The sequence below is a fragment of the Salvia hispanica genome, chromosome 3, assembly GCF_023119035.1.
Source record: "Salvia hispanica cultivar TCC Black 2014 chromosome 3, UniMelb_Shisp_WGS_1.0, whole genome shotgun sequence".
Lineage (NCBI taxonomy): Eukaryota > Viridiplantae > Streptophyta > Magnoliopsida > Lamiales > Lamiaceae > Salvia > Salvia hispanica.
The window spans coordinates 23,994,811-24,007,413 of NC_062967.1; the positions used below are offsets into that span (position 1 = coordinate 23,994,811).

The following is a 12,603-nucleotide window of genomic DNA, read 5'->3' on the forward strand; positions in this document are numbered from 1 at the left end:
AAGGACTATAGATATATAGCATCAATTCAAACACCACATATATATAGAAATGAAAAACCAAGAAAAGCATTACTACAAAATGGTTGTATTCTTATCTGATGAAAGATAAACTTCAATTCAAACACACAACTAACGCTTATAAAAGGCCCCCGTATGTTGGATGAATTTCACACCTATTTTTGAATCATATTTTATGAGTTTTACTTCTCTTGAGTTAGTATACAAATTTCCAATTCACTGAGATCTTTATCTGACTTATTAAACGAATTTCATATTCGTCTGTGGCTTCATATACTCCATATCACAACTTATCAAATGGTCCATATATCCCGTTTGTGGCTTTATTCATTCACTGTATCAGTTTGATTCGTTGTTAGATCTTATATCAAGAACGAGGATCGTTTCATTAATACTTAGAAAATGATCAAATTTTTAGTAAATATATTAATTAATTTAATAATCCTTCCATAAATCAACTTTTGATAAATAGACAGGCCAGTAAAATACTAGGATGAAAATGATGGCATACACATGGGTGATTATGATGGGTGCAATTTACAGGTGCATTTAACCAATATAACCGAGAGTTTTTACTGCTTATTACCAAGTAATGTTAATTATTTTTTCAATTATTCCTACATTTGAACGTTCGAACAACACGTTAGAACTTATATGCCATGAATCCACTGATCTCCTTGAACGAAATTTCCAACGGAATAAGACGCAACATGCTCCGCCGGAATCTGGCTGCTCCACCGTACTCTTCCCGACGTGCCCGATCCGGCTCCGGCATTCTTGTACTCTCCATAGTACAAAGTCTTCAACCCAGAATCCCCGTCCCACGGCATCCATCCATCTGATGTAACAATAGCTTCCAAATCACACGAGATAAAAACAGTCCTCGAGTAGGCCTTCCACGGCCTCCCCAAGAAATTAGTGTGCACCTTCGGATTGCTGCGGAACAGAGCCATGTAGGCCTCTGTTCCGTTGACCACACAATTTTGGAAGACGAACCCTATTGACTGGGCAGGGTCCGTCCTCCCGTGGGCCGTGACAGCATTTTTCTCGCCTTTCTCGGGCTTTTGCTGGCGCGGAGCAACGAGGATGTGGCAGTCCTTGAAGAATGCGGCTGCATTACCGAAGATGAAGTCGACGTTCCCTTGGATGCGGCAGGATTTGTAGTACTGTCGCATGCTGTGTGCGTAGAGAGTGTCTTGATTGCCGAGGAATTCGCAGTTTTCGATGATGGAGCGGTCGCTGTCGGATCGGAATGCCACAGCTTGATAAGTTTTCGGGCCAGCTGTGTTTTGGAAGGTAATGTTACTTGCCATGAATCCATCTCCAAGAACTCCTGTATAGACAAGAATAAGTTTCATAAACCCTAATTTTTGAATAATTCGGTTTCAAAATATAACATGATATATTGGTAGTCAGTAATGGATCATATATTTGGATTAAAGAAAATTAGAATTATAGCCAATTAGTCATCGTGCCTTATTAATGGTTGAATGGTTGCAATTTAAAAATGTTTATACTAGTACAATAAATGGAATGCAACAATAATACTCCTTTATATCGGAATCCAAATGAAGATTTATAGAGTGGGAAAGAAAACCAATTCAATTAATGACACATTCCACTACTTTTTTTGAAGGCAAATACACAAAACAATAGATTTCATTCAAGTAACCTTACCAACAGTGAAGGACCGGTATGTGGACATCCCGGGCTGGCCAGCATTTTTCGACCCGGTAATGACCGTTTTGCCCATCCCATCTCCCAAGAAAAACACATTCCTCTTATCCAATCCCACCAAAACCGTCTCCTCATAAACCCCGGTTTTTATCCAAATCACGAACCGCTTATCCGAACCGGAAGGCGCCCTGTCGACCGCATTCTGCACCGTGTCGTAGTCGCACCTGCCTCCGCCCTTGCACACCACCACATCAGCCTTCAACCCCCGCGGCACGCCACCACCGGAACCGGGTTTAGAACCGGAAACCGGTTCCCAGAAGCCATCCCGCTCGGTCCGGACCGGGCCCCAAGAACCGGTTTTCTCACCATACAAATCATAGTTGACCAGCATCGCCAGAGTGGCGCTGCTGCAGCAGATCAAGGTAGAATCGAAGAACGACATCGTTTTGACCACCTGGGACGTGTCGTTGACGTACTTGAGCGCCGACCAGCAGTCGTACTTGTACCCGAGCGAGCCGCTCATCCAGGCGCGCGCCTCCTTGGTCTCGCCGCGGTGCAGGGCCCGGGCGACGAGGTCGGCTCGGTATTCAGCGTAACGCACCATCTCGAGGCAGCTCTGGGCGGCGGCGGTGCGGTTGGGGTTGCCGGCGGAGGAGGCGAGGATGTCTTGGAGCATTGCTCCGCCCTTTTTGACATCGGTGGAGATGGCTTGGAGCGATGATTGGATGAGCTGCAAAGCGGTGGCGTTGGGAGGCACGTGACCGGAGAGGGAGAGCCAGTCCTGGCATCGGAGAGGGTCACGTGAGGCTTTGCAGGCGTCGTGGATGATGCTACACGAGGAGTGGGCGATGAGGAGAAAGAGGAGGGTTAGGGAGAGAAATGCTGCCATTTGATTTGAAACACTGAGTTATTGTTATATGATCTTCAATATTTGATTATATAGGTATCCTACAATGAGTCGTATCCTTTTTCTTTAGTAGTAATTCATAAACGAATGTACTCTCTTTACAATTATGAAAATTTATCTGAAAAAGACAATTAAGCAATCAAGGTGGATTTTGAAACATGTCAGGATGCTGGGATGAGATTTATGGCATACACGCATTATTGTATTTCATTTGTTTCTACAAATTGTAATACTATTTAATGCACTAGGTAATTTTTCTGGTCAATTTATACAATATACTATGTGTGGACGCAAATTTGGTAATGGGTAGTATGTATTCGATCAATTTATAATTTTATAGCATATATAAAACATGTGCCAAATGTCCATACCTTCTATTACCATACTCCTCTATGCCCTCGTAATTGAGGCAGAACTTTTTAATGTTGAGAGTGGGCTTTCTGATGTTCCTTGGATAGGGTCGATGCAGCTTGAAATGGTTGGATGGAAAACTCATACTCCCTCCGTCCCATTGAAGATGATCCACTTTCCTTTTTAGTTTATCCCAACCAAGATGACCCATTACTTAAAATGAAATTACTTTTGTCTCACTTTATTCTCTCTCTCTTACTTTACTCTCTCCTCTCAACACACAAAATAAAGTTGCATAAAATCCCGTGCCGTCCAAGGAAGGGGTCATCTTCCTTGGGACGGGGGGAGTATTATCTCCTTTTATCAATGGGCTGGATCCAAGTATAATCTAAAATTTTCAGAATAGTTTTTGGACTTTATTTTTGGATATTTGGCATATAGTCGTATTGGGCCTTGACTGTCGTGATTATGGGCCAACATTTTTTGGGCATTTTTTTAGGAATTTCATTTTATTTGAATTGCATGTTACTCCCTCTATCCCGATTAAAATGACACATTTCTTAGCCGGCACGAGATTTTAAGAGTTATTAGTTAAAGTGTTTAATTGAAAAGAGAAATGGTGGGTGTGATTATTAAAATAGAGAGAGAAAGAAAGATAAATATTTTAGTAGGAATGAGAAAAAGTAGTTGGGTGTATTAATTGGAGAGAGAAAGTTTCCAAAAAAGGAAATGTGTCATCTTAGTTGGGACAAACTAAAAAGGAAAACGTGTCATCTTAAGCGGGACGGATGGAGTAATATTAACTCATAGTACTATATAAATTGCATTTCTGAATAGTCGTCTTCTATCGAGTTTATCACCTTAATTCCAAATTGAAACTGAATATGGGCTCTTTGATCCAAAAATCAAAGGTTGAGATTGAATAAAAAAAATATCAATAAATAGTAGACAAAATATCAACAAAATGGTAATATCGTCATTATGTTATCATAATAATTTTCGTGGGTGTTTTTTTATATCAACATACTGTTATTGATATTTTACCTACATAATATTGAGATTTTGCATACACTATATTGAGATTTTTTTTTGAATTTGTTGATAAAATCTGCTTATCAACATGTACGAAAAAGTGAAATATAATTTATCAAATTTCATCACCCGAACATCATCGGAACATATGCAATTGAGATCTCGTTGGAATCCTTATAAAATTATCTTTAATTTGTTATATTTTTTGTGAAAAAATAATTTAAATCTAGAGAGTTACATAAATTTAAAATTTTAAGATGATTTTGATGAGAGAGAATTGACATTAATATCCTTTAAATTTATTTAATAATTATTTAATTTAGAATATAATCCATTGACATTATTTCAACCACTAGATCTTCTAATCTAATGGCTAAAATTTATTCTTAATTTATGATTGCTAATTAGTTAGCAATTAATCACTCCCTCCATTCATATTTTTAAATGCAGCAGATTTTATTTGTGTTTATCAAATTATTAAAAGTCATGTGTTTAAAACATAAGTTGTACGTATATGGAGTACTACTATAATCTATCAAATTTACAAAGATTCGCATAATTTTTTTAATAAACACTAAAAAAAAGGGTGTTCACTTAGCACACGAGCTTGGTTGTCAGAATGTTAAAGAAAATGTGCACAATCCTACCACATTCCCAACATGGTCAACGTACTAAGAATACCTATTGCAAATTGCGAGCATATTCCGAGCACCATTAGAACGTGCTAGGATAAATTCGAGCACCTACTACGTGCTCGAAATCAATGTCACGACTTTGACATGAGGTATGCTTTCCACCCACATTTTGCGAGCGCGCTAAAAGTGCTCGAAATATATCCTTGCACAACTTTAATGTGCTCGGAAAATTCCTAGAACAAATTGAATGTGCTTGGAAAAATTCCTAGCACTTGCAAGGTGCTCGGAAAAATGAGGATATTATTTCAGATCATATCTGAATCTCACTTCTCTAATTTTACTTCTTTCATTTTCTCTTCAACTCGATTTCTTCAATCTCTTCCTACATTTTTTTCAATCTTACCCTATTATTTCTTCGAATCGAAGTAGTCTCTTTACCCGTAGCCACCTCGGCCCTCGCCTCTTTATCTTTTTATTATCTAAAGGTACAATTTTTACTTATTAGTTATTCTCTCTAACTTCTATGTTAATTAATTGATAATATTATTATATCTGTTTTAATTTACGTTAATTTTATGCTATAAGATAATAAAATGAGTAAGTTATGTTGATTTATTTTTGGATCTAATGACTAATATATAGTAGACTTACCCATGAAAACGTTAGATTAGCAAACTATCATAAATTGCCCACGAGCCTAGCAAATTGTAGATGCATTTCCAATATACTATATTGCAAACATAAAATATAAGGTGAAGTATATATAAAGAGCTCTTTCAGTATTTATCAAAAGAATTTTATGCTTAATAGATCTATACAAAATCAAGTAAACAACAATCAAGATTTAAATTAATTTATGGTTACATAGACAACGAGCAAACATGTACCTCTACCATATTGAACAACCATGTGAGATAATGAGGTGATTATATACTACTCTTGTTATTGACAATCTAAACTTATATGTTCAAAGGTAGCTGCTTTTTTATTCTATGCCAAAATTATACTTTCCATTAGCTATTTCATCATATGCATCTATACACTTGACCGGCAACGACCCTAGCAAGATGGATGAGCTCTTCGAGCAACGACTTCAAGAAGAGCATGTGAGTAAATGAAAGCCCATATGGAAGAGAAAGTTAGAAAATAGAGGAAGCGTCGGATAAGAAAATGGAACAGATGAAGGAATAGATGAAAGAACACATGAAGATCCTATTTAGTGAAAAATTTGGTGAACTATAAATTTAGACTTGAGCATTTTGAACTCATGACTTTGTGAAACAATTTAATTCTCTCAATCCATTGGGCATTTTTTAAAATTTGTTTATGTTATTCTTTTCTTTTGTTTGTTTTATTCCTATTTTTAGTTTAATGTCATTTTAATTTCACTGAATTAACAATTTTAAATGAAGCTGAAATAATAATAAAAAAAATAATAAAAAATATGAAAAAGTCATAGAATTCCGAACACTTATGTGCTCGGAATATTACATGGCCGAAATGTCCGTTCCTTGAGAACACGCATGTGATAGGAATCTCATAAAGGAGTTGACAATGAAAGGTGCTCGGAAACTAGCTAGAGTTTTGCTCGGGAATAATCTCGAGGAAGCAAGTGGCTAGCACCTTATGTGATCGGAAACCTCTATTTTTCCTAGTACTTTGGGTTTCTCCTAGCATTTCGGTGCTAGATAAACGTGAATTTTTTTTAGTGAAATACCAACAGTTTTTAGTATGGCACACTTTTGCTGCATTTTCAGTATTATTGAATAATTAATTACCAATTAGGAAACAATTAAGGATTTAACTAGTGTAAAAAATTAAGTAATTTAATACTACTAGGAAAGAGGCCGCCGTTAGTCCTCCACACAAAAGACCGACCCACTTCTTAATGATCTAAAATATAGTATGATTTTATCATTAATTTGTATGATTAACTGACTGATTAAAAATGTATATTAACAATAAATACCTTCGATGACTCTCTGGCTATCTAGAAATATGTAGACAACCTACATTTTGCCATCATCATGATGCCGAGGTTAAGATAACTAATTAGAGTGAACACAAATGCTTTTTAGTCAAAGAATTCACTTTTATATAAGTCTAATTATACTCTAGAAAATTTGTTTTTTCACGTTATCAAAACAAATACTACTTCGAATCAGGGATTAAATCTAAATAGTTAGATTAACTAGAGCAGAGAATAAGATCCATAAAACGCATTACAATTATATCTGAAGTTTATAAGATATTAAATGATCAATATAATCAAAATATTTATTTATGATCCCTCAAAACCACTGAAACCAACCAAAAATGATCACTCAGGTATGGCTACAAGTACCGGCCGCCAAGCCCTCCTCAACAGCAACCGTTGCCGAAACGCCGTCGACAGCGAGCGGGCCCCACCTCTTCTACCTCCGGCCGCCGGCATCAGTCTCTCCCCAACATTCTCCGACGCCCTCTCGCTGAATGACGGCGGCGATGACACGAACAAGTCCTTCAGCTTGTGGCGGCTGACCCTGACGGGGCGCTCTTCGTCGTTGCGATCGCAGTGACGTGGGCGGCGGAGGTGGATTACGGGGCTCCGGGTAGGGCTTCCAGCGACGCCACATTGGGTTGCTAAGAATTTTAACTTCTGCAGAGACCCCATTTTTGTGTTGATTTAAATGCAGTCAACTGTATTTATACTGGAATTCTTCAGATACAATCATTGATGGAGCGAGGCAGGTCCCACAAATTTGAAAATTTTAATTATCAATGTGTAAAAGTATTATTTTAAAATTAGTTTCATGAATATAGGCTGTTGAAAGTGCACTATTATTTTCTTCAAAACTAAATTATCATCGATCGGAAGGCATGAGTTTTGTCGGGAGACGTTTGAGGTGATATTCATTGAAGATAGATCATGTTTGGAATTTGGAGTAAAGCGTAATAATTTAGTTCAGTTTCAAAAATTTTGAGAAAAAGTGTCATTATGGTTGGAGCTGCAAAAGAATTTGACATTGAAGAAAAGTTTTGATAACTTTATTGCTAACTGTGGCAAATCAGTTCAAATAATTTCTTTTTAACTATACCCATATTTTCTCTTTCTCTCTTCTACTTAATCAATAACCCATTAAAATTTATGTCATCCACAATATATATAACTAAATTTCATTCAATATTTACATTAAATCATTGCAACTATGTATTATAGTGATAATGAAATTGGTTAAAAAGAGTATAATTTAATTAATAGGAATTCCAAATGCATTTCATCCCATTCACTCAAAAATACCTACTGTAGTTAAAAGTGAGCAGTTGATGTAGTTTCCGTAAGAACATTGTTTAAATTTTTAATATTGAAGTGCATTGTTTTTTTGTTTTTTTTGCATTTTAATTAGTCGAGATGCCCTAAGCAAACTCACGTCATTCTCTAGTATGACATGTAGACATTTTGGTGTTAAATATGATTAACACATTTTTATTATGATTATTACTTTTGAAAAGCATGGACGCAAACTATGTGATAGCTTAGTGGACTGAGTTAAAAACAAGGAGGTACGATTGAACCCCAAAAACTCGAAATAGCCCAGTGGTAGAATGCTCCAAGACCCAGGTTCGAATACGAAGATAATACTAATGTATTAATTGATATCTCATTTTCCTTTATATTTTATCATCATCCCATGTTTGCAAAGATAGCCAGTTCAACTAATGCCACATTCCACTATTTATTCAATGAATAACACATCCAATTTTATTTTATTATAGGAAACACTAACAACATTCTTATTTCATTCCAAGTAAAATTTACCAGTGGCCCATCAGTGAATCCACTGATCTCCTTGAATGAAATTTCCAACAGAATAAGACGCAACATGTTCCGCCGGAATCTGGCTGCTCCACTGTACTCTTCCTGACGTGCCCGATCTGGCACCGGCATTCTTGTACTCTCCATAGTACAAAGTCTTCAACCCAGAATCCCCGTCCCACGGCATCCATCCATCTGATGTAACAATAGCTTCCAAATTACACGCGATAAAAACAGTCCTCGAGTAGGGCTTCCACGGCCTCCCCAAGAAATTAGTGTGCACCTTCGGATTGCTGCGGAACAGAGCCATGTAGGCCTCTGTTCCGTTGACCACACAATTTTGGAAGACGAACCCTGTTGACATGGCAGGGTCCGTCCTCCCTTGGGCAGTAATGGCATTTTTCTCGCCTTTCTCGGGGTTTTGTTGCCGGGGAGCAACGAGGATGTGGCAGTTCTCAAAGACTGCTGCAGCGTTGCCGAAGATGAAGTCGATGTTCCCCTGGATGCGGCAGGATTTGTAGTACTGGCGCATGCTGTGTGGGTAGAGAGTGTCTTGATTGCTGAGGAATTCGCAGTTTTCAATGATGGAGCGATCGCTGTTGGATCGGAATGCTACAGCTTGGTAAGTTTCGGGGCCTGCTGTGTTTTGGAAGGTTATGTTGCTTGCCATGAATCCATCTCCATTAACTCCTGTACAGATAAGAAATGGTAAGAAAAGTTAAAAAAGTGGATGAAAAAAAGTTAATGAAATATGAGTTGAGTGAGTTATTAGAATATGATGTACTATTTATAATAAAATTGAGCTGTGACTCCTATTTATGGACGAACTGAAATGAAAAAACAAGACTTCTATTTATGGACGTAGGGAGTATATGCAGCAAAATAAAATACTAGAAAAAACATAAAGACTAAAATGTACAGCATATTTGTAAGTTTGTAGTATTAATCTAAATAAATCTACTCTTAGGAGTGGTGGGCCAGATAAACTTCTGGGTCAGTCATTTTTTCGGTTTCGGCCCAGATATACTGCTGGATCAGTTAAATTTGGCCCACAATCGGCGATTCTGATACCATGATAGATTACATGTGACCCATGAGAATTATATATTGATTTCAGGTCTATGTGAACACCGATTTGGGATAGTTATAATTTTATACTATCCAGTTTCAATTGCCAACAAGTATCATCTAACAATTGGCAGAACGTATGTTGAGAAAATGAAGATCTATAGAGTGGTAAAGATAAATACTTCAGTTAATGACTTATTCAACCATTTTTTTCAAGGCAGACACATAAGAACAAATTTAATTTAAATTATTAAGATTTATAGAATGGGAAAGAAAGATAAGAAATTCAGTTAATGAGACATTCCACTATTTTGTTTTAAGCAAATTTCATTAAAATTAAACTTACCAACGGTGGCGGACCGGTATGTACCCACCCAAGGCTGGCCAGCATTCTTGGAGCCGGTAATGACCGTTTTGCCCATCCCATCTCCTAAGAAAACCACATTCCTCTTATCCAATCCCACCACAACCGTCTCCTCATACACCCCGGCTTTTATCCATATCACGAACCGCTTATCCGAACCGGATGGCGCCTTGTCGACCGCCTTCTGCACCGTATCAAAGTCGCACCCGCCTCCGCCCTTGCACACCACCACATCGGCCTTCAACCCCCGCGGCACGCCACCACCGGAACCGGGTTTAGAACCGGAAACCGGTTCCCAGAAGCCATCCCGCTCGGTCCGGACCGGGCCCCAAGAACCGGTTTTCTCACCATACAAATCATAGTTGACCAGCATCGCCAGAGTGGCGCTGCCGCCGCCGATCAGAGTAGAATTGAAAACCGACATCGTTTTATCCACTTTCGACGTGTTGGTCAGGAGCGCCGACCAGCAGTCGTACTTGTACCCCAGGGTACAGCTCATCCATGCGCGCGCCTCCCTGTTCTGGCGGCGGCTCAGAGCTCCGGCGACGAGATCGGCCCGGTACGCGAAGGAAGTCACATCCTCAAGGCAGCTCTGGGCGGCGGCGGTGCGGTTGGGATCTCCGACGGAGGATTTGAGGATGTCTTGGACCAAAACACGGCCCTTTTTGAGATCGCTGGAGATGAGGCGGAGCGACGATTGGATGAGCTGCAACGCGGTGGCGTTGGGAGGCACGTGACCGAAGCGGGTGAGCCAATCCTCGCACGCGGGAGGGTCACGTGAGGCCTTGCAAGCGTCGTGGATGATGCTACACGAACACGAGGAGTGGGCGATGAGGAAGAGAAAGAGGAGACTCAGAGAGACAAATGCTGCCATTTGATTTGAATGAATGAGGTATTACCGTATTGTTATTCGATTTGATCTTCGAATCCTCATTATATAGCTTTGCTGCAATGATAATGTCATTTTTCTCTCCTATTCAAGATGGAATATTTGTATAATCTTTTAAAAATAATTAAGCAATCACGCAAGCAATCATAATGACGACAATTAAGGTCAGTTTGACTTTTCAATTTGGCAAATTTTGTATGCTTTATTTGGAGTAGCTCATTAACTCAATTTTCTTGTCAAAATCACATTAATTAGTTTTCTGTTACAAATATATATTTAAGCTGAAGATATATATAGGAATTGAAAGTTTTGAGGTAGTATTTAGAGAAGGATAATTGTTAGTTTTCATAATTATATGTAGACATTGTTACATTTTTTTATTTATTAAATATTTTTTAATTTTAAAATATAATTTATATAATATTATTTTAATCATTAGATCTACAAATATAATGATTAAAAATTAATCTCACTAATTATTTAGTCATCCAGTTAGGATTTTAAATACACCCTAAAGTAGTTCATCTAATTTGAAAACAAACTGCTAAGATCTATTTTCAGAAGCTATTGTAATGATGTCAACTATGGTTTACTGATGTCAATTTGTGTGTAACTAATGTCAATAAGGGGGTAGTAAAATAAATTTGGGTAGCTATAACTAATTTTAGAAAATATCTCAAAGCTTCAAACTAATACAACTATCTCGATTTAAATTATTTTTTCACAAAATATATACTCTCTTCGTCATATAGAAATAGGCTAGATTTTCTTTTCGTCGTTCCCATATAAATAATCCATATCCATTTATGGAAACATTTTCTCCTTCTCTTTTACTTAATCATTTATGGGTCTCAGTCTCACCATCCACTACATTATTTCAACTACTTTTTCTCTTTCTCTTCATTACCAATTACACATTAAAACTCGTGTCGTCCCCAATTAGCCTATTTCAATAAGACGGAGGGAGTATCAAATCAAAGGTAATTTTTAATGATTATAACAAGATCATAATTGCATAAGTTTTGATGATAAAATTTGATAATTTTATTTAAATTTTCAATATTTTCAGCAGTCAGATTCGTGTCAACAACATTATATTATGTCAATCATATGCATGTCCAATATTAACAAATTTAGTTGACATATTCTAGGTATTGAGTTGACATTATTACAATATCGTGTTGAAATCTCGAGAATCATGAAAATAGTCATGTACTCCCTCCGTTTTTTATAAATAACAACTCTTTCCATTTTAGTCCGTTCTTTAAAATAACAACTTTCAAACTTTCTATTTTTGGAAATCTTTACACCCTTATACATCAATTTATTTACTAGTTATGCCATTTACACCTCCCTAATAAAGTGGGCCTCATAATACACTAACATTAATTCTATTACTTTTTTCTCCCCCCTCTCCTACTTTACCAATTTTTTTCGTCCTCTCTCTAACATTACCATTTTTTATGTATCTCTCTCTTACTTTACCAAATTGTGCATTAAAACCCGTACCATTTCAAATGTCCTTATTTTTAAAAAACAGAGTGAGTATAATATGACAAAAATTCCCTTAAATAAATTAATGAATATAAAAGAACCGAATCCGAAAAATCGAAACCGAAAACATTGAAAAAACCCAACTTAAGAAACTGAACTAAACCGTAAAATACGATATTATAGTGTAAAATTTCAAAAAACCATAAAACCAAAAAAAATATACTAGATATAATGTACTCTATATACTATATAATATACTATATATTTTCTATTAATTAAATACTAGTATAATACATTATATTACATTATATATATTATATTTATATTCTATTAATATATAATAAAATATAATATATTATATTAAAGTAATAA

At 36.8% G+C, this 12,603-nt stretch overlaps 3 protein-coding genes across 3 annotated transcripts; all 3 read right to left on the bottom strand.

Annotated features, from left to right (window-relative positions):
- Positions 1–668: 668 nt before the first annotated feature.
- Positions 669–2,584, bottom strand: LOC125209640 (probable pectinesterase/pectinesterase inhibitor 51). Its single transcript, XM_048109227.1, has 2 exons — positions 1,696–2,584; positions 669–1,351 (listed from the first exon to the last, which is right to left on the bottom strand). The coding sequence occupies exons 1-2, from the start codon at positions 2,582–2,584 to the stop codon at positions 669–671; spliced, it is 1,572 nt and encodes a 523-aa protein (XP_047965184.1).
- A 4,356-nt stretch (positions 2,585–6,940) lies between these two features.
- LOC125209641 lies at positions 6,941–7,273 on the bottom strand. Its single transcript, XM_048109228.1, has one exon. It carries the CDS (start codon positions 7,271–7,273, stop codon positions 6,941–6,943), a length of 333 nt encoding a protein of 110 aa, XP_047965185.1.
- Positions 7,274–8,348: 1,075 nt separating this feature from the next.
- Positions 8,349–10,789, bottom strand: LOC125211735 (probable pectinesterase/pectinesterase inhibitor 51). The gene is made up of 2 exons (XM_048111649.1): positions 9,831–10,789; positions 8,349–9,106 (listed from the first exon to the last, which is right to left on the bottom strand). Exons 1-2 carry the CDS (start codon positions 10,720–10,722, stop codon positions 8,430–8,432), a joined length of 1,569 nt encoding a protein of 522 aa, XP_047967606.1. The 5' UTR covers positions 10,723–10,789; the 3' UTR covers positions 8,349–8,429.
- Between the last annotated feature and the right edge of the window lie 1,814 nt (positions 10,790–12,603).

What these genes read in the sequence shown, in the direction of transcription:
- LOC125209640 (XM_048109227.1), bottom strand. Translation starts at nt 2,584, where the DNA reads ATGGCAGCATTTCTCTCCCTAACCCTCCTCTTTCTCCTCATCGCCCAC. An exon ending in ATACCGGTCCTTCACTGTTG is followed by an intron (nt 1,352 to 1,695) that starts GTAAGGTTACTT and finishes TTGTCTATACAG; the next exon opens with GAGTTCTTGGAGATGGATTC.
- LOC125209641 (XM_048109228.1), bottom strand. Translation starts at nt 7,273, where the DNA reads ATGGGGTCTCTGCAGAAGTTAAAATTCTTAGCAACCCAATGTGGCGTC.
- LOC125211735 (XM_048111649.1), bottom strand. Translation starts at nt 10,722, where the DNA reads ATGGCAGCATTTGTCTCTCTGAGTCTCCTCTTTCTCTTCCTCATCGCC. An exon ending in ATACCGGTCCGCCACCGTTG is followed by an intron (nt 9,107 to 9,830) that starts GTAAGTTTAATT and finishes TTATCTGTACAG; the next exon opens with GAGTTAATGGAGATGGATTC.